General features: G+C 46.0%; 1 protein-coding gene across 1 annotated transcript in view; it reads right to left on the bottom strand.

Moving 5' to 3' along the window:
* Nucleotides 1–24,090, bottom strand: part of LOC120916837 — a 78,302-nt gene that overhangs the window by 4,951 nt on the left and 49,261 nt on the right. Inside the window, exons 26-34 of the mRNA XM_040327781.1 lie at nucleotides 23,083–23,201; nucleotides 20,609–20,810; nucleotides 17,351–17,489; nucleotides 15,614–15,747; nucleotides 14,033–14,189; nucleotides 11,245–11,358; nucleotides 9,287–9,382; nucleotides 7,572–7,712; nucleotides 5,427–5,501 (exon numbers count right to left, since the gene is read on the bottom strand). Of these exons, the coding sequence (XP_040183715.1) occupies nucleotides 5,427–5,501; nucleotides 7,572–7,712; nucleotides 9,287–9,382; nucleotides 11,245–11,358; nucleotides 14,033–14,189; nucleotides 15,614–15,747; nucleotides 17,351–17,489; nucleotides 20,609–20,810; nucleotides 23,083–23,201 (1,177 nt within the window). The remainder of the gene's footprint in view (nucleotides 1–5,426; nucleotides 5,502–7,571; nucleotides 7,713–9,286; nucleotides 9,383–11,244; nucleotides 11,359–14,032; nucleotides 14,190–15,613; nucleotides 15,748–17,350; nucleotides 17,490–20,608; nucleotides 20,811–23,082; nucleotides 23,202–24,090) is intronic.

Here is a 24,090-nt window from a genome sequence, read left to right as displayed (position 1 = left end):
GGGGCAAAAAAAAAATTTGCCCCCCCCCCTTATATAAACATCCACGTTTATATGTGCGTAAACGTGGGGGACTTTTGGAGCTTTTTTTTAAAACTTTTTTTATAGTTACTTATTTTTTTCTACTCTTTTTATGTTTTTTTTACACTTGATGTCATTGCTATTACATAGGGGGATAAAAATCCCCCTATGTAATAGCACAGGTACACTGACAGGTCCTCTTTATGGGGTCCCCATGTCACCTGGGGACCCCAAAAGAAGCTGATGAAGCACAGATCTGCTTCTTCTCTCTGGCTATAGCAGCCAGATGACTGACAGGTGAATGCAGATGTAATACACATCACTTCTGCATTCACAGCCTGGAGGGAGATCAGCAAGGAGGAAGATGCTGGTCTCCCTCCCATCTTACCTCCTGACACCCTCCCGAGCCGGTCCCGGGTCGCAGATGGGGCAGCGGATCCTGGGATTGAAGGTGAGGGGTCAGGAGGGAGGGCGGCGGCAGTACTGGAGGGGGGTAGGGGGGCACGCAGCCAGCACATATACACAATTGGCAGGCTATAGAGCCATCGATCGTGTATATGTGAAAGTTCAACCGGTAATGGCACTGACCCCCGACACCTACACTGACCCCTACACTGACCTGACCCCTACACTGACCTGACACCTGCACTGACCTGACACCTGCACTGACCTGACACCTGCACTGACCTGACACCTGCACTGACCTGACACCTACACTGACCTGACACCTACACTGACCTGACACCTGCACTGACCTGACACCTACACTGACCTGACACCTGCACTGACCTGACACCTACACTGACCTGACACCGACACCTACACTGACCTGACACTCTAGACCTGACACTAAAGACAATCTAAAGGAGACTGTACAATCAGATTGTAATGTGTGTGCTGAGTATTTTCCAAGCTGTCACCATGTATCTATGGGGCATTTTATTTTCTCAATGTAAGGATAAGGCATAGCTCCCAACTGTCCTTGATTTGGAGCAATGTCCCTCTGTCCCTCATTCCTCCTCACGTGTCCCTCATTTTGGTCTGATCTCTATAGTTGTTTATAAAATGCACTTTTTATCTTTCAAAAAGTGTTACCCAGTGCTAAACCTTTCATCCAATTTCTAAATTGCTGCATCTGTGGCAGGGGGTGTGCTCTATGACTACATACTTTTTCAAGTAGGTGTCATACTTACATCCATTTCAACCAATAAAAGGAAAAAAGAAAACAAAAATATGATACAATCCTATCTACACAATCCTATTCCTATAGTTGATCCATAGGAAGGCAAAAAAAAGCAGAGCATGATTCAATTTGCTCCAGCAGGATATTCCCTGGATCAACTTTACCTATAAATGTTAGTATCCAGTCATATTATGTACTTTTCAGAAAGAATCCAGTCCGACCTTTTTTAAATCTACTGAGTCGGAGAGAACCACCTTTGGAGGGAGTCTATTCTACATTTTCACAGCTCTTACTTTCCATATTTGGAGATAAAATCTATTTTCCTATAGATGTAAAGATCGCCCCCTTGTCCACAGGGCCGGATTAACAATGGGGCTGATGGAGCTGCAGCTCCAGGCCCCTTTCTCAAGATAGGCCCATTTGCCCAAAAAAAAAAAAAAAAAAAAAAATTTTTTTTTTTTTTTTTTTTTTTTAGAATTTTTTTTTAAGATCGAATTTGGGGGGTTGTAGCTCGATGACCAGAGGTCACAGAAACCCCACATTTGGGGGTAGGCATGGGAAGAGCTACCCCACAACTGGTTAAAATATGGGACGGCTATCATTAATGGTTCCGGAGATACGGGCCTGCTTGCACAGCCTGTCAGAAGCTACATTCAGAGCGGCCAATATAAATACAAGCTGACACACTGCAGCAGACTGATAGGATCACAGGGCTTATAATAATTATTTGTATATTACTCATGGTAATTAACCCCTTGCCACCCAGGCCAATTCTGACACTTCTCTACTACATGTAAAAATCATCATTGGTTTTTTGCTAGAAAATTACTCTATGGTGGTCTTTGCACTTTTTATGTTGCAGGGTATAGAGCTGCACGATTCTGGCTAAAATGAGAATTGCAATTTTTTTGCTTAGAAGATAGATCACGATTCTCTCACGATTGTTGCGGCGTAACATCATCTTTCACATTAAAACGAAAAAAAAAAAAAAAATGGGCTAACTTCACTGTTTTGTTTTTATGGTTTTTATTATTCATTGAAGTGGGAAAATGCAGTGGGACATAAAATATTGCAGCAATAGCCATTGTATTCCCTAGAGTCTCTGCTAAAATATATCTAATGTTTGGCGGCTCCAAGTAATTTTCTAGCAAATAATATTGCTTTCTAACTTAAGAAACAAGTGTTGGACTTTAAGTGGTTACATTTAGTTACAATGTTAGTTAGTTACAATGTTTCATTTTGTTTACAAACTTTGCAGACTGCCCAGATTTGTTCTTTACACACAGAAGTGTATCCCTTTGATCTAAGAAGGAAGTTTTAGTTACAATGTTTCCTGTTAAAAACTTGGCAGACTGCCGGGATATTTTCTTTTGATAGCTGAAAGTCTCTCCACTTGTTATATGAAAGAATCAGCAAACTCTGCATTGAAGATCATCAGGGGGGTTGAATCGAGATCACAATTTTTTTAACGATTAATTGTGCAGCTCTAGCACGGTATTTGCGCAGCAATTTTTCAAACATGTTTTTTTGGAAAAAAATGTTTCATTCATTAAAAAAACAGTTAGTTAGTTAAGTTAGCACGATTTTTTTTGGTATCCTAAGCGATGCTTTACATTTTTTTAGGTTACATGTTTAGAGTTACAGAGGAGGTCTAGTACTAGAATTATTGTTCTCGCTCTAACGATCATGGCGTATGTAACCTGTGTGTATCTGGCTCTGATACTACCAGTGCCTACCCAGCCACTGACTAGTATCTCTCCCCAGCCTGTCCCCACACACCCTCTCACCTGCTGACCTGTGGATGGGGGAATCACTCCTGCAGTGTTGTTGTGTTCTGCCAGTGCGTACAATGATCAGTGTTGCTAACTTTAGCTGGCAGCACTGATTGTTTTAAGAAAAAAAAAAACAGGCTGGTTGTACTCAAGTTGATTAATAGATTGACTTGTGTAAAACCAGCTAGCCCATACATAGATTGACTATGGCTGGTCTCTGCATAATTGGCGTAATTTCAATCCATGTATGACCCGCTTAACCACTACTCAGTCCCTAAATATCCTTCCACTCCTGTACATAGTGCTCACTGTCATACTCTCCACACTCCTCTCCTGTACATAGTGCCCACTGTCATACTCTCCACACTTCTCTCCTATACATAGTACCCACTGTCATACCCTACACACTCCTCTCCTGTACATAGTGCCCACTGTCATACCCTCCACACTCCTCTCCTATACATAGCGCCCACTGTCATACCCTTCACACTCCTCTCCTGTACATAGTGCCTGCTGTCATACACTTCTCTCCTATACATAGTGCCCACTGTCATACCCTCCACACTCCTCTCCTATACATAGTGTTCACTGTCATACCCTCCACACTCCTCTCCTATACATAGAGCCCACTATCATACCGTCTACATTCCTCTCCTGTACATACTGCCCACTGTCATACCCTCCACACTCCTCTCCTGTACATACTGCCCCATCATACCCTCCACACTTCTCTCTGGTACGTACTACCCTCTGTCATACCCCCTCACTCTTCCTGTACATACTGCCCATTGTCATACCCTTCACACTCCTCTCCTGTACATAGTGCTTTTTTCCGTACCCTTTGTACTCCTCTCCTATACATAGTGCCCACTGTTAGACCCTCCACATTCCTCTCCCTCACCTGCACATACTTCCCACTTATATACCGTCCATACTCCTCCCCTATGTCGCTTACCCACAAAAACAGTTCTTTAAAATTATACTGAATATCCTCAATGTTACCAGCTCTAGAATGGACACACTTTTGTTAGTTCAACTAAAGGAAATATCAGTTCTCATATTTGTTCTGCCCCATTATTAGTACTCATTTAATTTTGTGATTACTACTATGATGTATAGAGGAACATCGGGGATCTCAGCTACTCTAAATATAGCACTTATATAAAAAAGTGGCCCTGAAAATATTTTTTAAATGTTGGCAACTGTGCACTTAGGCACTGCCCAAGGGCCACCGTCCACCGGGTCAGTAGGGGGCCCCATGAGAGGCTCCTGGGATCCTGTGATAATAAAGCGGTAGTAAACTTTCCTGACATTACTACTTTTTAGAGGCCCTGGGGTAGGTTATGCCACAACGTACAAGTATGCACAGCATATTAGCACATTAGTGTACACTTACATTTTCAGACTGAGCCCTCCAGTGCTGCGATGAATCAGGCGGGGCCTGGACACTTCCATCTTCACCCGGTCTTCCTTCTGGGTTCTGTGCCTTTGGTCACTTGCCTTGGCTGGGCTGCGTTCATGTCATTCCCACGCATTTATTTATTATTTATTACACCCCATTCACACCTCCGTGACAAAACGCCCGACGCCGGCCGCTCGTGCCGCTGGAGGGGAGAATTCCCATTGCTGTCTATGAGATGGTTCACATCTCATAGACGCCGTACACCTGCGGCATGAAAAAAAGTCCCGGACCCTTTTTTTCAGGTGGCATTGGCGTTCGGCCATACAAAGCAATAGGAAGGATTTGTAAAAAAAAAGTTACACTATTTGCAGCAAAATACGCCGCGTACGCGGTGTTACTTGTCGCGGAGGTGTGAATGCAGCCTAAAAGGCCCCACCAAAATCCTCAGCACCAGGCCCATGATGTTCTTAATCTGGCCCTGCTTGTCCACTGTGATGAGCTTAAAGTGAATAACTCAACACGAAGTTCACTATATGGACCCCTTATGTATTTATATATGGTGATCACATCCCCCCTTAATCTCTTCTTCTCAAGAGTGAATAAATGCAGTTCCTCTAGACTTTCCTCATAGCTGAGCTCCTCCATGCCTCTTATCAGTTTGATTGCCCTTCTCTGCGCTTTCTCCAGTTCCACGATATCCTTTTTGAGAATTGGTGCCCAAAACTGAACTGCATATTCCCTCATTCCAATTTCAAAAAGTTGGGAGGTATGGGATTGGGAGAGATTTTACATTGAAGCATTATTTCACATAAACTAAGGGTGGAGCCTGGTGGGCCTTTAATATTCTATATTGACTACGGTGAAGAGATTTTATGCCAATAGTCCTTAGCCCTGCCCCTCCCTACCACCACCTCGCAATCACCAATACATTGGGTTTCTTGCAGCCCAGACACTGGGGGATAAAAGGATTCATGTATGTATATCTGGAGGAGAGAAATCCTTTTGCGCTCAATTACCACCCATTAGACATAAAAAATCTCCGAGGCCTTACCAGAAATGGAGAACGTCTCATCTCCGATTGGATTGATTCCTTCGGCAGTCCATTCAAGTAATCAGCTCCCATACCCTGTCCACAAACACATAGATTACCAAAGCTGCTTTTCACACCAGGAAATCTATTCTGCGCCTCTCCAGTGAACCCACTAACTGCTATCTTCGTAGAGAGAAAACCCCAAAAAACCTGAACCCTACTGACTGACATCTTACTTCTCGTTTCCAGCCACCTACGCTCCTCAGTATTATTATTATACAGGATGTAAAGTATATAGAGTCAACAGTTTGCGCAGTGCTTTACAACGTGAGGGCATACAGTCCAGTAACAATACAATTCAATACAGGAGAAATCAGAGGGCCCTGCTCGTTAGAGCTTACAATCTAAAAGGGAGGGTCAAGTGATACAAAAGGTAATAAGCGGAATAAAAGTACAGTTGTTAGGTGAGGGCAGGATAGGCTTCTCTGAAGAGAAACGTTTTCCCTAAAAGTGGATAGAGTAGGAGATATTCAGACAGATTGGGGTAGGGAATTCCAAGGGATGGGAGAGGCTCGGGAGAAGTCCTGGAGGTGAGCATGGGAGGAGGTGACAAGGGAAGAAAGGTCTTGGGAGGAACGAAGAGAACGATTTGGTCAGTATTTTGAGACTAGGTTAGTGATGTAGCTGGGGGCCAAGTTGTGGATGGCTTTGTAATTACTGTAAAGCCCCATACAAACTGTAGGACTTTTTGACAACAAACTTCAAAATGAGCAAGTTTTAAAAAAAAAAATCCTACCGTGTGTACGCTCCATCGGACAAATTTTTTCGGTTTTTATCGGACAAAAGTTCTCTCTGCAAACGGACAAACTTTTTCGGCAACAAAAGTCCTACGGTGCAAAGTCCTATCGTGTGTACAGAAATCCATTGGACTTTTGTCCGAAGTACAAACACGCATGACCACAACCAATGTTAAAATCAACCAACAATAGCAGAAGTTGACCAAAGGGTGGCGGTAAAGAGCAGAAAAGAGCAGAAAAACCACGTGATGTTGGGAAAGTTTTGGGAAAGTTTGCAGAAAAGTCCTACTGTGTGTATGCTATGGGTGTGACCGGCCAACTCCCTTTAATCATTTAAGTACCACCTCCTACAGATATACGTCGGCAGAATGGCACGGCTGGGCACAAGCACGTACCTGTACGTCCTCTTTAAGTTCCCAGCCGATGGACCCGCTGATCACACTGGAGTCCCGCGATCAGTCCCCAGAGCTGAAGAACGGGGAGAGCTGTGTGTAAACACAGCTTCCCCGTTCTTCACTGTGGTGCAGTCATTGATCGTGTGTTCCCCGATATAGGGAAACACGATCAATGACGGCACACGTCCAGCCCCGCCCCCCTACAGTTAGAAACACAGATGAGGTCACACTTAACCCCTTCAGCGCCCCCTAGTGGTTAACTCCCAAACTGCAATTGTCATTTTCACAGTAATCAGTGCATTTTTAATGCATTTTTTGCTGTGAAAATGACAATGGTCCCAAAAATTTGTCAAAATTGTCCGATGTGTCCGCCATAATGTCGCAGTCACGAAAAAAAATCGCTGATCGCCGCCATTAGTAGTAAAAATATTTTTTTAATAAAAATGCAATAAAACTATCCCCTATTTTGTAAACGCTATAAATTTTGCGCAAACCAATCGATAAACGCTTATTGCGATTTTTTTTTACCAAAAATAGGTAGAAGAATACGTATCGGCCTAAACTGAGGAAAAACATGTTTTTTTTATATATTTTGGGGATATTTATTATAGCAAAAAGTAAAAAATATTGTTTTTTTTTCAAAATTGTCGCTCTATTTTTGTTTATAGCGCAAAAAATAAAACGCAGAGGTGATCAAATACCACCAAAAGAAAGCTCTATTTGTGGGAAAAAAAGGACGCCAATTTTGTTTGGGAGCCACATCGCACGACCTCGCAATTGTCAGTTAAAGCGACACAGTGCCGAATCGCAAAAACTGGCCGGGTCCTTTACCTGCCTAAAGGTCTGGGTCCTAAGTTGTTAAACAAAAATCCACGGAAAAGTTTGTTTGAAGTCCGATCGTGTGTAAGAGATTTTTTTATATTGTTATTAGAAGCAGGTTGTTCCCTGGCAGCTCACCTTGATGGATTTCCTACCTGTGAGGCAATCCAGCCAAATTCCTGTACATTAATGCCGATGATAAATGGCACTTTGCTGTTTTCTTTGGCAGCCAATATCTCCTCTGCAGGTTTAGGCAGGAAAACTCCATCCACACAGGCTGGTATCGGTAAGAAATTCTGCAGAGGTGCAACAAATGAGAACATGGAGAACCTGTTACATAAAAACTAATCTCAGCAGTACTCGGTGTTCTATGAAGTCCTCTCAGGACAGGCTGGGAAGCAGTGTTCATTTTGGCAGCAAATTTCGAATTTGTTTTAGTCTTATGCCGCGTACACACGACCGTTTTTCGGGTTCTAAAAATTTGTTTATGTCATTAAAAAGATCGGGGCAGATTCACGTAGATCGGCGCATATATCCGCCGGGCGTAGCGTATCTAAGATACACTACGCCGCCGTAACTTATTTTTTTTTTTCGAATCCTCAAAGAATTTGTGCCGTAAGTTACGGCGGCGTAGTGTATCTTTGGCGGCGTAAGGGCGCGGAATTCAAATGGATGTGATGGGGGCGTGTTTTATGTAAATACGTCGTGACCCGACGTAAACAACGTTTTTTTTTAATGGCGCATGCGCCGTCCGTGGGGGTATCCCAGTGCGCATGCTCGAAAATAAACCGGAACAAGCCAATGCTTCCGACGGTGACGTCATTCTACGCAAATCCCTATTCGCGAACGACTTACGCAAATGACGTAAAAAATTCTAAATTTGACGCGGGATCGACGGCCATACTTAACATTGAGTACACCTCATAATAGCAGGGGTAACTATAAGCCGGAAAAATCCGAACGCAAAAAATGCGCCGGACGGTTGTACGTTCGTGCATCGCCGTAACTAGCTAATTTGCATACTCAACGCGGAATTCGACGGAAACGCCACCTAGCGCCCGGCGGAACAATGCATCTACGATCCGACGGCGTACTAAGACATAAGTCGGATCGATCCGAGATGCAGTCGTATCTTGGTTTGTAGATACAAAACAAAGATACGACGCGGGAAATTAAAAATTACGCGGCGTATCAATAGATACGCCGGCGTAATTGTTTTGTGGATCTGCCCCGATCGTGTGGGCTTCGGAGCATTTTTCACGATCTAAAAAATGGCCAAATTTTTTTTCGAACATGCTCTATTTTTTCACAACGTTTTTAATGTTGTCGTTTTTCAGGTTGTAAAAAATGGTCGTGTGTGGGCTTTAACGACGTGAAAAAAAAACACGCGTGCTCAGAAGCAAGTTATCAGACTCGTTCTGGTAAAAGTACCGTTCGTAATGGAGTAAGCACATTCATAACGCTGTAACAGACTGAAAAGCGCGAATCGTCTTTTACTAACACAAAATCAGCAAAAGCAGCCCCAAGGGTGGCGCCATCCGAATGGAACTTCCCCTTTATAGTGCCGTCGTACGTGTTGTACGTCACCGCGCTTTGCTAGAGCTTTTTTTTTCACGATCGTGTGTAGGCAAAGCCGTTTTAATGATCGGTTGAAAAAAAACGGCGGACCGTTTTCATCGGACTGTCCCCTCGTGTGTACAAGGCCTTAGTCGTATTTTAGTGGACTAAAATAGTATTCATTTAGTCGACTAAAATGTTTAAGTCGACTAAATTAACACTGCTGGGAAGGTTCAATCCCCCAAATGCCCTGCAGAGCAGAAATTCAGTTATAATAGAAAATAAAATGTGAAATTTGGAGAACATAACATACCGAGTTGGACATAATAGAAGAGATCTCTTGCTCCGACTTGATCCGTAGACAGTCCACCAGAGAGGACGGCTCACATCCCGACAAATTAGCCACAAACTACAAAAGGAAGCCCAGAGAATAGAAGGCGTCATTACATTTCTGTCCTCCATCTTTTATTATTACGACTGCTGCCATCTTGTCCTAGTGTCCTGCAAAAAGGTCACCAGTACCCTGTATCTTCTGAGCAGGACTGGAGCAACCACCAGGCGAAGGGATAAGGGTGGTCTATGTACTGAACACTTCCCAAAATGGCCAAGTAATATTTAGTTGTAGGGGGAGCCTGGTAGAGTGAGCCCCCCAACATTAGATGAAGGTTAGTGCACATATCCATTCCAGACCAGGTCTTTTCTGGCACTGTTTACAGTCCAGGGGTCTCAAACTGGCGGCCCTCCAGCTGTTGCGAAACTACTATCATGCCTCTGCCTGTGGGAGTCATGCTTGTAACTGTCAGCCTTGCAATGTCTCAGGGGACTTGTAGTTTCGCAACAGCTGGAGGGCAGGGGCGGACTGACCTTTTTAGAGCACTGCCCGAGGGCCCCATGCCACTAGGGGGCCCCATCAGGGTTGCCAGCCTCAGTAAAACCAGGGACAGTATGTAAAAATCTGTTTTTTTAAAATCCCAAGATTATAGCTGCCCCGCCTCTCCAGTACCTTTTCAGTGTGTGTATGTGTATTCTGTGTGTATACTGTGGGCCGGATTCAGATACGAGATACGACGGCGTATCTCCAGATACGCCGTCGTATCTCCAGATACGCCGTCGTATCTCTGAGTGCGGGCCGTCGTATCTATGCGCCTGATTCAGAGAATCAGTTACGCATAGATTTTCCTAAGATCCAACTGGCGTAAGTGTCTTACACCGTCGTATCTTAGGCTGCAGATTTACGCTGGCCGCTAGGTGGCGCTTCCGTATAGTTATGCAAGGAATATGCTAATTAGGTATTTACGCCGATTCAGAAACGTACGTTCGGCCGGCGCATTTTTTTACGTCGTTTACGTTAGGCTTTTTTCAGCGTAAAGTTACCCCTGCTATATGAGGCGTAGCTAATGTTAAGTATGGACGTCGTTCTCGCGCCGAGTTTTGAAATTGTTACGTCGTGTGCGTAAGTCGTTCGCGAATAGGGCTTTGCGTAAGTTACGTTCACTTCGAAACCAATGAGGCTTTGCGGCGTAATTTCGAGCATGCACTGTGGGATTTTTTCACGAACGGCGCATGCACCCTTTTGTAAAATACGTCAAATACGTGGGGTCGAAGTGAATTTGAATAAAACACGCCCACATCAAAAACATATGAATTAGGCGGGCTTACGCAGGACGACATACGTTATGCTGCCGTAACACAGGGCGCAAGTCCTTTCTGAATACAAAACTTTCGCCCTAATTTATGGCGGCGTAACGTATCGCAGATACGTTATGCCAGCAGATAGATACACAAATCTATTTAAATCCGGCCCTGTGTGTGTATACTGTGTGTCTGTGTGTGTATACTGTGTGTCTGTGTGTGTATACTGTGTGTCTGTGTGTGTATACTGTGTGTCTGTGTGTGTATACTGTGTGTCTGTGTGTGTATACTGTGTATGTATACTGTATGTGTGTGTGTATACTGTGTGGCCCCATAATCAATTGCCAGTGGGACGGGAGAGCCAGAGAAAAAAGGTAGCAGGAGGGGCCAGAGGTCCCTTCCTGATGCTTATAAAAGCAATTCAGCAGCTAGTTAGCCGCTAGGATTGCTTTTACAAGAGAGCTGGCCGCCAGCTCCAGAAAACGGTACTGGGATGATATCTACGGATACGTCGCTGGTCAGCAAGTGGATATTCTGCGTTGACATACGTGGCACTCAAGCAGCTCATTCACTTTGAATGGGCCCTAATCGTGTTTCTTTATATTGTATACGTTCGGCACAAAAGGGGGAATGACTTACATCTCTAAAGAAAATGACCTCCTTTGGCGAGCTGACCATGAACCCCTTCATTATGGCCACTCCGCTTTGTGCGATAGCGCGATGAAACAAACCCCGGGCCATGGGGGAGAGGACCTGAAATCATAAAAGTGGACAGGTGTTCATTTTTAAAATCTTCACATTTTTGCTCTTTTTATGCCAAACAAAAAAAAAAAGGGCACCTGACCATTAAGCCTATATGAGCTTGGTGGTCATCAAATTCCAAAACCATGACCATTAATTATTACTATCATTAGTATTATAATAATGCAGGATTGACAGTACATTATATAGCACCAACAATGTGGAGTTGTCCCTCTCCCATTGGCCATTAATATGGAACTGCCCCCCCCATGGACATTATTATTGAAGTTGTCCCTTTATGGCTAGAACATCCTCCACTCTTCTGGGAAGGCTTTCCTCAAGATTTTTGGAGTGTGTCTATGGGAATTTGTGTCCATTTGTGAGGCCCACAATGTGAAGACCTGGCTCACAATGGACGATCAAATTCATCCCAAAGGTTTTCAGTAGAGTAAAGGGCAGAACATTCCATTTCCTTCCCACCAAACTGGTCACGCAATCAGGGCCGGATTTGCTCTCCCTGCCGCCCCAAGGCCAGGTTCCGCAATGCACCTCCTCCCCGCCAACCGAACCCCCCCCCCCCAATCAACGGAGAATGGCAACTGGATGGCAGGGGCGGCACGGTTAGTTCACATTTTTTTTTTACTTTTTTATCACTTTTTTGCTTTTTATTTATTTGTAGCTTGTCGCTCACTTTTTTTTTATTTTTGTATAATTTTCTTATTATTTTTCTTATTTTTTACTTTTTAATTACTTTTTTATTTTATTAATTTAAACATTTATTTCTTATTATTTTTTTATTTTTTTATCAATTTTTTTTCACTTAACTTTTTTGCTATCACTATCAGCAATTGGAGGTGACAGGTTCTCTTTATTGACCCTGTCACCTCCAAAACAGGAGTCCTAGCACTGTGCTAGAACTCCTGTCACAGCTGAGATGGGAAGAGCACAGCTCTCCCCTCTCACTGTGTACATCGGCAGCAGGAACAAGAGACTCTGTGGCCGGGGGGAGGAGGGAGTCCCGAAGGCAGAGGCAGCAGAGAGAGGTATGTGGGGTGGGGGGAGAGGGGAGGACGGACGGGAGCACACATTTTACAAGTGATTTCGGCGACATCGCCGCAATCACTTGTTAACGAGCGAGTAGATTCCCCCATAACTTACCGCCCCTAACTGTATGTTCTGGGCGTCGGGGGACTCCATGCCACTGCGGCCCCTTGGCTCCCTGCCGCCCCAAGGCCTGGCCTCAGTGGCCTTGTGGGAAATCCGGGTCTGCACGCAATGACTTCATTGAGCTAGCAGTTGGCATTCCATTCATCCAAAGTTTTGGGAACTTCTCTTAGATAAAATAGCTCCTATCAAGGCCATGTCATTGACATTGATGTAAAGCAGCTGTCCAAAGTAAAGGAAAACATGGCCCGTTGGGGGTACTTGAGGACTGAGGTTGAGGACCACTGATTTATAGCACCCACCCTGACAAAAAATTTACGTCTGACAAATCGGAGGATTTGTCAGACGTTATCATTGCTGGTAACAGAAGAACGGAGCAGCAGAAAATCACAGGACTTAGTGCTTTGGAGAGAGATAAGTAAACACTACAGATATATGTGCTCAGGTCAAATTTCATAAATTGGGTTTACATCCACTTTAAATTTTTTGAAAATTTACTGCTACAAGATAACATTTTCTCAAATGGCCAGCTCCAAGGAAACAAAGCTCAATGTTAATACCTTGGGCTGGCCATACATACATTTTGTCTAGTTCCTAATGAACTGGCCAAAAAACTGCTCAGTGGGTGGCCCTGTTGTCCATCTCTGACCCAATATCCCTTAATTAAATATTAAGGTATTATTCAGGTATTTTTGACCGGGTCTGGTTACTGGTAACCTGATTGGCTGAAGGGTCATCGAGGGCGGGAGAAGACATCGAGGGACAGTGGAAGGAGAAAGGTAAGTGCCGGGCGGCGGGAGGGGGCAATCTATCAGCACTTTACAGGGCACAGTGGCAACAATTGGTGGGCACAGTGGCGACAATTGGTGGGCACAGTGGCGACAATTGATGGCATGGCACAGTGGCGACAATTGATGTGCACAGTGGCGACAATTGACGGGCACAGTGGTGACAATTGATGGGCACAGTGGTGACAATTGATGGGCACAGTGGCAACAATTGATGGGCACAGTGGCGACAATTGGTGGGCACAGTGGCGACAATTGATGTGCACAGTGGCGACAATTGATGGGCACAGTGGCGACAATTGATGGGCACAGACACAGTGGCTGCGTTTGGCATGGCACAGTGGTGACAATTGATGGGCACAGTGGTGACAATTGATGGGCACAGTGGCAACAATTGGTGGGCACAGTGGCTGCATTTGATGGCACAAGTGGCTGCGTTTGATGGGCACAGTAGCTGCATTTGATGGGCACAGTGGCTACGATTGATGGGCACAGTGGCTGCATTTGATGGGCACGGTGGCTGCGATTGATGGGCACAGTGGCTGCGTTTGATGGGCACGGTGAGGCTGCAATTGTTTTTTGTTTTTTTCGTTTTGTTTGCGCTCTCCCAAAAATTTTGAGCACCAGCCGCCACTGGTACAGTATGTATCTATGTTCTGGAGTGATTTCTATAGAACTGATCTACAGGAATTATGAATGTTTGATAAATTCCAGCAGTTACCAGAAGAACTTACCAGTGCAGAGACGCTGATTGCACCCGCTGACTCCCCGAATATAGTGACAGACCCGGGGTCACCCCCAAAATCCTTTATATTCCGCTGAATCCACTGCAGACCCGCTACCTGGTCCATTAGTCCGTAGTTTCCAGAGGCCTTCTGCCCATCTCCGGTGCTGGGGTACAGATGAAAATGAAACCATAATACAGTGGAACCTTGGTTTACGAGTAACGCGGTTAACGAATGTTTTGAATGACTCGGTTTGTCTCGCAACACGAGCAGAATTCAAGCTAATGGGGGGCTCTTATGCCCGCATATCTTAGGCTGCATTCTTGCGATGGCCGCTAGGTGGCGTTCCGGTTGTGCTCAGCGTATAGTATGCAAATTGCATACTAACGCCGATTCACAATGTTACGCGAGCCCTGCGTACGCAGTTTACGTCGTTTGCGTACGGTGGGTTTTCGCGTAAGGCTGCCCCTGCTATTAGCAGGGGCAGCCAATGTTACGTATACCCGTCGTTCCCGCGTCGCAAAATTTTAACTTTACGTAGTTTGCGTAAGTGAATCGTGAATGGCGCTGGACGCCATTCACGTTCACTTTGAAGCAAATGACGTCCTTGCGACGTCATTTGCCGCAATGCACGTCGGGAAAGTTTCCCGACGGAGCATGCGCTCTACCCTCGGCGCGGGAACGCGCCTAATTTAAATGATTCCCGCCCCCTGCGGGATCATTTAAATTGCGCGCGCTTACGCCGGGCATTTTGCCGGAGCGCCCACGCAATTTACGGAGCTACTGCTCCGTGAATCGCGGGTAGCGCAGAAAATTTGGTAGGGGCACGTAAGTTTGTGCGGGCGTAGCGTATGTTATTTACGCTACGCCGCCGCAATTTACAGAGGCAAGTGCAGTATTCACAAAGCACTTGCTCCGTAAGTTGCGGCGGCGTAGCGTAAATCTGCCGGCGTAAGCGCGCCGAATTCAAATTGTCAAGAGGTGGGCGTGTTTTATGTAAATAAAACATGACTCCACGTAAATGACGTTTCTCACGAATCGGCGCATGCGCCGGCCGTGAACGTATCCCAGTGCGCATGCTCCTAATCAAGTTGCAAATAGTCAATGCTTTCGACGTGAACGTAATTTCCGCAAAGCCCTATTCGCGAACGACTTACGCAAACAACGTAAAATTTTCAAAAATCGACGCGGGGAACGACGTCCATACTTAACATTGGCTATGCTTCATATAGCAGGAGCAACATTACGCCGTAAAAAGCCTTACGCAAACGACGTAAAAAAAATCCGCCGGGCGCACGTACGTTTCTGAATCGGCGTATTCAGCTCATTTGCATATTCTACGCTGAAAACGACGGATGCGCCACCTAAATATGCAACTAAGATACAACGGCGTAAGAGACTTACGCCAGTCGGATCTTAGCCTAATTGCGGCGTATCTTGCTTTCTGAATACAGAAAGAAGATACGCCGGCGCAGCTTTGAATTTACGCGGCGTATCAATAGATACGCCGGCGTAAATTCTTTCTGAATCTAGCCCACTCTATACAAATAAGTAAGTACATTGATTGATGTCCCATATACTGTGACCTACCTGAGGAATCCCAGAATTCCCAGTCTGTACTGGATCACCACTTGCACCACGTTTTCATAAGCGCTGATTGCGGAGCCATCATGCATAGCGGCGGTCCCCATTACCAGCCCCCCGCCATGTATGAACACCATGACCTGGAAGAAGGAGAGAGGAGATTGTCTTTTATCGATTTACCATTCCAGGGGACACTCTAATGCCGCGTACGCATGGTTGGAATTTCAGACAAGAAAAGTTAGATGTGAGCTTTTGGTCGGAAAATCTGACAGTGTGTAGGGTCTAACGGACTTTTTCTGTCGGAATTTCCGACAGCAAAAAATTTGAGAGCTGGTTCTCAATTTTTCCGACAAGAAAAGTTCTTCTGCATGCAATTCCGACGCACAAAAAAAACTGGGAATCAAGTCGACGCATGCTCGGAATCATTGAACTTAATTTTTCTCGGCTCGTCGTAGTGTTGTACGAATTTTGTGTGACCGTGGTGTATATCAGGGGTCGACAAATCCCAGTCGCCAGGTCGCCATGGCGACTAGAAATAGTGTCCTGGCGACTTTTTTGTGAGCTGGCGCCATCTGGTGGTGAGCCGTTGGTATTACAAGTTATTACCACCAGATGTGTGAGCTGGCGCCATCTGGTGGTGGCCGTTGGTATTACCACCAGATGTGTGAGCTGGCGCCATCTGGTGGTGGCCGTTGGTATTACAAGTTATACCACCAGATGTGTGAGCTGGCGCCATCTGGTGGTGGCCGTTGGTATTACAAGTTAAGCATTGCAAGTTAAACAGCAATTCTAATGTCATTTTTCACTATTTTCACTGCCATCTTCTTCCCTCTAATTAGAACCCCCAAACATTATATATATTTTTTATCCTAACACCCTAGAGAATAAAATGGCGATCGTTGCAATACTTTCTGTCACGCCGTATTTGCGCAGCCGTCTTACAAGCGCACTTTTTTGGGAAAAAATTACACTTTTTTTAATTAAAAAAATAAAACAGTAAAGTTATCCCCATTTCTTTTAATATTATGAAAGATAATGTTACGCCGAGTAAATTCATACCCAACATGTCACGCTTCAAAATTGCGTCCGCTCGTGGAATGCCGACAAACTTTTTTACCCCTTAAAATCTCCATAGGCGACGTTTAAAAAAATCTACAGGTTGCATGTTTTGAGTTACAGAGGAGGACTAGGGCTAGAATTATTGCTCTCGCTCTACCAATCGCGGCGATACCTCACGTGTGGTTTGAACACCGTTTACATATGTGGGCGCTGCTCACGTATGTGTTCGCTTCTGTGCGCAAGCTCGTCGGGACGGGGTGCGTTTTCTGGCTCCTAACTTTTTTAGCTGGCTCCTAGATTCCAAGCAAATTTGTCAAACCCTGGTGTATATGCAACGCAAGTTTGAGCCAACATTCCCGTCGGAAAGAAATCCACGGAATTTTCGATCGCGTGTACGCGGCATTAGGCTGTGGGAAACTGACCCCGGGGTACTTCCTTCGTCCTTAAGATTGAGGAGGAATCAGAGGGACTCATTTAACGTTATTGTAATAAAACCAGATCTGTAGATCTGGCGACCTTTTTAGTATTGTATTTAGAAACTATACACTAAAGAACCGATACAAAATAACAAAATAATAAAACCATTTATTATCACGTGTACATCTTCACCCCCACTGTAAGCAGTGGGACAGTATGCAGGGGCCGGGCAATAAGAAGCACACGGGGAACACCGGTGACACTTACAGGTAGCTTGGCGTTGTCACGTCGGTCTGATGGAGTGAAGACATTCAGGTACAGACAGTCCTCAGATGTGGGAGGAAGAGTCACCACCATATCGACGACTTTCAGCATTTGTTCAAAATGTTCTGCATTCTGGGGACACCTGAAAAGAGACGTCCCCGTCATCAGAAGAGGTACAGAGGATGCAACTGTCCCTGAGCCCATCATCTCAGTGAGCCCCATATAAATATACCGACAGATACAGAACTTCTCTCTGTATCTTTTCCTTCCCCTACCTGTTGTGTACAGATGACAGAACTCCGGGGAAGTGGGAGCCCCTCATAATGGGCACAACCATAGGCGTGTGCAGGGCCTCCATCAGAGGGGTACAGGCATTACACCTGTAGGGGCCAGTGGCCCCCCATTTTTTCTTTCCATCTGCCCCCCCCCCCCTTAGCAATTTGCGGCAGGGGTATGCCCCACCCCCCGATTTTTTATATTTTTTTTATTTTACATTTTTTTTCGTCTGACTTTAGCAACTCGCGGCAGGAGAGAGAAGAGAAGACTTCAGTTGACTTTGTTTTGTTCGTCAGCACCAAGCCCCCCCTTATCATCTTGCGGCAGGAGAGAGAGGAGAATGGATGACACTTTCGTAACCACAAACCCCCCCCCCCCTGTTCTCTGCTCCAGGGGGCCCCTGCCTACCTAAAGCTGTGTAAGGGGCCCCAAAACTTGTGATGGCTGCCCTGGACTTGTGCAGGGGGTGTGCCACACCTTAATCACTTTGTGCGGTTACAATTCCCCCTATTGCCTGGGCCTCCCCCTGTTGCCCCTCCTCCCCCACACCCCGCAGTGCTGCTGGTTTCCCTCCTCTCCTCTTGCCCCAATTGCTGTGGGGATTGTAACGGAATGACCCGTGACAAACAGAGACTTTGGAAGGATGAGGGGTACTCCTGTGCCAGCGTCACTAATCACTCTTGTGTCTAGGGTCACCCTGTGTCCCTTTTGGGCATAGGGTGACTGAGAAATATTAATTAGAAATTACATGAGATGGGACATTACTGATAGTTCATATTGCAGGATCTTGAGATATTGCAAGTTGTTGGTTAATGTTGACCCAACCGGTCAATAGTGACTCATCTCTCTGTGTAGACTGTTGACATGCTAAATGAGGCTGGCTCCTGAAAGACCTTTCATTGTGTGATAACACTGTTTAAAGCCTATTGATGATCAGGTGTGAATACCTTTCTATTGGAGACAGACCGTCTGTCTAAAGATGTGGATTGAGGGGAACTCATTGGGTGATGGTGTTTTGTTTGAATTCTATTGATAAAAGAATGTGATTGAAGCTCCCCATGGTGTGATGTGTGGGTGGAGAGTTCTGTGTCCCCGTGATTACTGAAACATGCCTTGTAACTGTATATAAGACTGAAAGTTACCATTAAAAGGGTTCCTACATTTTTAAACCATTAACAGAGAAAGTCTCGTTATTCTGGGAAATGGGATGTCTGATGTCTGTTGGAGGGTTGGAGTGTCAGATGAGCTGTCGTGACTGATGGAAGGGAAATCGTAAACGGTGGTGACCGTTACAGGGATGTTTCAGGATGGAGAGTGGGGTAAGGGGCTAGTAAATATGTAATTTACCCACACCTTCCCTTCCTAAATGAACACACTCACTCTCCTTCAGTTTGTGAATGAAGTCACTCAGCACAGAGCACTTCCCATTAACCACTTAAGCCCCGGACCAATATGCAGCCTAAAGACCCAAGGTGTTTTTACAGTTCGGGACTGCGTCACTTTAACAGACAATTGCGCGGTCGTGCGACGTGGCTCCCAAACAAAATTGGCGTCCTTTTTTTCCCCACAAATAGAGCTTTCTTTTGGTGGTATTTGATCACATCTGCGGTTTTTAGTTTTTGCGCTATAAACAAAAATAGAGCGACAATTTTGAAAAAAAAGCAATATTTTTTACTTTTTGCTGTAATAAATATCCCCCAAAAACATATATAAAAACATTTTTTTTCCTCAGTTTAGGCCGATACGTATTCTTCTACCTATTTTTAGTAAAAAAAATCGCAATAAGCGTTTATCGATTGGTTTGCGCAAAATTTATAGTGTTTACAAAATAGGGGATAGTTTTATTGCATTTTTATTTTTTATTTTTTTTTTACTACTAATGGCGGCGATCAGCAATTTTTTTCGTGACTGCGACATTATGGCGGACACTTCGGACAATTTTGACACATTTTTGGGACCATTGTCATTTTCACAGCAAAAAAATGCATTTAAATTGCATTCTTTATTGTGAAAATGACAGTTGCAGTTTGGGAGTTAACCACAGGTGGCGCTGTAGGAGTTAGGGTGCACCTAGTATGTGTTTACAACTGTTTGGGGGTGTGGCTGTAGGAATGACGTCATCGATCGTGTCTTCCCTATAAAGGGAATGACGCGATCGATGCGCCGCCATAGTGAAGGACGGGGAAGCCGTGTTTACACACGGCTCTCCTCGTTCTTCAGCTCCGGGGAGCGATCGCGACGGAGCGGCTATAAACAAATAGCCGCGCCGTGGTCCCGGATCGCTCCCCGAGCGGACCCGACCTCCGCATGTAGCGGGGGGGGTCCCGATCGGACCCCCCACCCGCTAATAGGCGAGGACGTACGTGTACGCCCATGTGCCTGTACGTGCCATATTGTGGACGTATATGTACATGCGGGGGTCGGGAAGTGGTTAATTCGCCGTCAAGTGCAGCTGAGGCTGCAGAGAAAAGTGTGTGTGTTTGAGCTTTGGGGTGCACACCCTAATGCGATTGGCTGTGCACACCTATGGGCACAACAAGTGTATAGATCCAGGAACTCAGTACAGGGATGGTGAGAACGTCTTATAATGGGCACATCAGGTGTACAGACCCGGGAACTCAGCACAGGAATGGTGGGACCCCTCATACTTGCAACATCAGGCATACAAACCTGGCATTCCAGTGCAGGGATGGTGGGAACCCCACAGAATAGGCACAATAGGTTTACAGACCCTGAAACTTTAGCGCAGGGATGGCGGGAACCCCGCATATTTCCATCAGCAGGTCTACAGACCCAGGAGTTGAGAATCTCTTAGGCCGGGTTCACACTAGTGCGAATTGGATGTGGCTTTCCCCAGAGATAGAAGAGACTTTCAGAGGATTTCTCATTCCAGCATCCACCAAACACTGAAATATCAGTTCTGCTTTATAATTTCAGGATGATGAACGGCACCGGTGAGATGGTGGCTCACATCCTGGGACTCACATGGGTGGGTTTTCTGTGGCTTCTCTCACTGACTCCCAGGGTTCAGGCGGTTCTGGTGCTGCAAACCGAAGCGGCCCCACCGGTGGCTTTGCAAAGGGGATTCCATAGAACGCGTCCACGGTTCTGTCCGTCTCTTTAACCTTGAGCGTTGTCCCCTTAAGTTTTCCATAACTTGTGTCCACCACAAGTCTACCGCCATCTGCTGGGAGAGCAAAACATATCAATAGATCCTCGTTATTTAACAAATACATTTGCAGGTAAAGGGTAAAAAATCATCAAAAAGATAAAAAATCATTATATTCTGTACATTTGGAACTTTCACAGAACTGACTGCTTAGGAGGGAATATCACTACAGTGTATCAGTGCTCCATTCACATTTCAAGCACAGATTGCTCTTCAGAGGGCACTGCAGGGCACAGTAAATCTGAACAAGCCTTTATAAAGATCCAGATTTACTGGTAAAGCATTAGAGAGACAAAAAAAGTGAATAAAGCACCTGAACCAGATGGCTTACACCCAAGGATCCTCAAAGAGCTGAGCTTTGTTATATCTAAACCATAGTTTCAAACTTTTAGGGACTTTTTAATAACTGGTACCACTGAATTGGTGTCTATATCTGAAAAGGGGTCAAAGCAGTAGCAGCCCAAAATGCAGGGCCACACGGGCGCCACTTCACCTATCCATGCGTCTGGCCCCTTTATCTACATGTGGGGTACCAGACACATGAATTTCAATGTTTTTTTTTGTAGAAGCACGTGATTAGAGCCAGAAGTTCTAATAGGCTTCAATACAGGGTGGGCTCGGGGCGCAGAGCCCTGTGCCCCGAGCCCACCCAGTTGTGTCACAATAGCAAATTAATATTCGCTATTGTCTTCCTGATTCTCCTCCCGGCCAATCAGGAAGAGGGTCCTGAGACCATCACCCAATTGACCGAGAGGAGAAGCGATCCTATTGGTTGCCGAGGTGGAGGAGGGAGAGGACGCAGGGGAAGCCACTGTGAAGCACCAGGAGGAAGAGGCGCCAGCCACCCAGGGGAAGCGCTGCCGAGACCTAGATGGGATAAGAGTGGGGGCTGGAGGGGGGGGGGGGGGTGTGGATGCCTGTGACCCGTCCGATGAGGGAGGGGGTGAAAGGGGGTGAATATGCCCAGTAGGAAAGTGGTTAATATATTTATAAATTATATAGAGTCTGGGATTAAAATGACCCTTTCAGTCTTTGTGGATGACACCAAGCTATGCAGTGGAATAACATCCTTACAGAATGTCTCCAATTTACAAACTGACCCCTCAGAGCTCTGTTTATTAATTAGGCAACTACAGTATGGGGCTTATTTACCAAAGGCAAGTTCACTTTGCACTACAAGTGCACCTGGGAACTCAGTACAGGGATGGTGGGAACCCCTCATAATGGGCACAGCGGGTGTACAGACCCAGGAACTCAGTACAGGGATGGTGGGAACCCCTCATGATGGGCACAGTAGGTGTACAGAGCCAGGAACTCAGCACAGGGATGGTGGAAACTCCTCATAATGGGCACAGCAGGTGTACAGACCCGGGAACTCAGCACAGGGATGGTGGGAACCACTCATAATGGGCACAGCAGGTGTACAGACCTGGGAACTCAGCACAGGGATGGCGGGAACCCCTCATAATGGGCACAGCAGGTGTACAGACCCAGGAACTCAGCACAGGGATGGTGGGAACCCCTCATAATGGGCACAGCAGGTGTACAGACCCGGGAACTCAGCACAGGGATGGTGGGAACTCCTTATAATGGGCACAGCAGGTGTACAGACCTGGGAACTCAGCACAGGGATGGTGAGAACCCCTTATAATGGGCACAGCAGGTGTACAGACCCGGGAACTCAGCACAGGGATGGTGGGAACTCCTCATAATGGGCACAGCAGGTGTACAGACCCAGGAACTCAGCACAGGGATGGTGGGAACCCCTCATAATGGGCACAGAAGGTGGACAGACCCAGGAACTCAGCACAGGGATGGTGGGAACCCCTCATAATGGGCACAGCAGGTGTACAGACCTGGGAACTCAGCACAGGGATGGTGGGAACTCCTCATAATGGGCACAGCAGGTGTACAGACCCAGGAACTCAGCACAGGGATGGTGGGAACTCCTCATAATGGGCACAGCGGGTGTACAGACCCGGGAACTCAGCACAGGGATGGTGAGAACCCCTTATAATGGGCACAGCAGGTGTACAGACCCGGGAACTCAGCACAGGGATGGTGGGAACTCCTCATAATGGGCACAGCAGGTGGACAGACCCGGGAACTCAGCACAGGGATGGTGGGAACCCCTCATAATGGGCACAGTAGATATTAAGAAATTCAGCACAGAGATCTCACCAATAAAATCTCAGGGGGACAGAAGACACTGTCAGAAGAACTAAACAAACAAATCACTAGTGATGCTGTAAATAGGCACTAAATGTAAATTCTTATGGCAGAATCTTACCTGTCCCACAAGTCACCTGGATGGAAGCGTACAGGAGGAGGACGGGGATCAGAGCTCCCATGGTTGTGTAAGTGTTGGGAGAAAGAGGCGTATGATGTACATGTAATACTGGCAGAGATCTGCACAACAGACATTACTGGCTGGCAGCTGTCCAGAATCGCTACAGATCTGTCAGGACATGAAAACCTGGAGTGTTCCCAGAATCCTCCCTGATAATACCTACTGTGGCTGCCTCCGAGGACAACGTCGGGTCAACCAGGGTGAGGAATGCAAGTACCAAAGTAACATGATTGTTGGCAGGAATCAGCATTGATAAGGAAATAAGGCTAAGGGCATTGATAAGGATAAGAAATATAAGAATAATTGTGCCACTTACTTTGACACAACACAATACCCTGTATTCATTTACTCCATGGTGGTGGGGGGATGGGTCACGTTTCCAATCCTGCCATCGGATGCCGCAAGGGGGCAACCTGAACCGGCTCCAGCAACAACTTGTACAGAGCTTATGAAATGTTTCCCTTATTATATTCAGTGCAACAAAAAAACGTTGCGTACCACCAGTAGATTTGGACCGTAACTGGAGAAAATTGGGAGCCGCCGGTAACGGCACAAAGACTAAAGCAACAGCACATAGGTGCCATTGCTTCTGGTGTGCCCCAGTGCCCATGTGCCGATGACTTTGGCACATGTAGACACAGGGGGACATCTCCTAAACCATGCAGGTTTAGGAGATATACTGGGTAGCTACAGGTAAGCCTTAATATAGACTTAGGGCCAGATTCTCGTAGAACTGCGGCGGCGTAACGTATCTCCTTTACGTTACACCGCCGTAAGTTTGACGGGCAAGTGCTTGATTCACAAGCGTACGTTCGTGAATCGGCGTAACTAGTCATTTGCTTATTCTACGCCAACCGCAATGGAAGCGCCACCTAGCGGTCAGCGTAGATATTGCAGCCTAAGATACAACGGCGCTGGCCGTCGTATCTTAGGCATGTTTAAGTGTAT

The sequence above is a fragment of the Rana temporaria genome, chromosome 11, assembly GCF_905171775.1.
Source record: "Rana temporaria chromosome 11, aRanTem1.1, whole genome shotgun sequence".
NCBI classification, from domain to species: Eukaryota; Metazoa; Chordata; class Amphibia; order Anura; family Ranidae; genus Rana; species Rana temporaria.
This window is presented reverse-complemented; position numbering and strand designations above follow the sequence as displayed.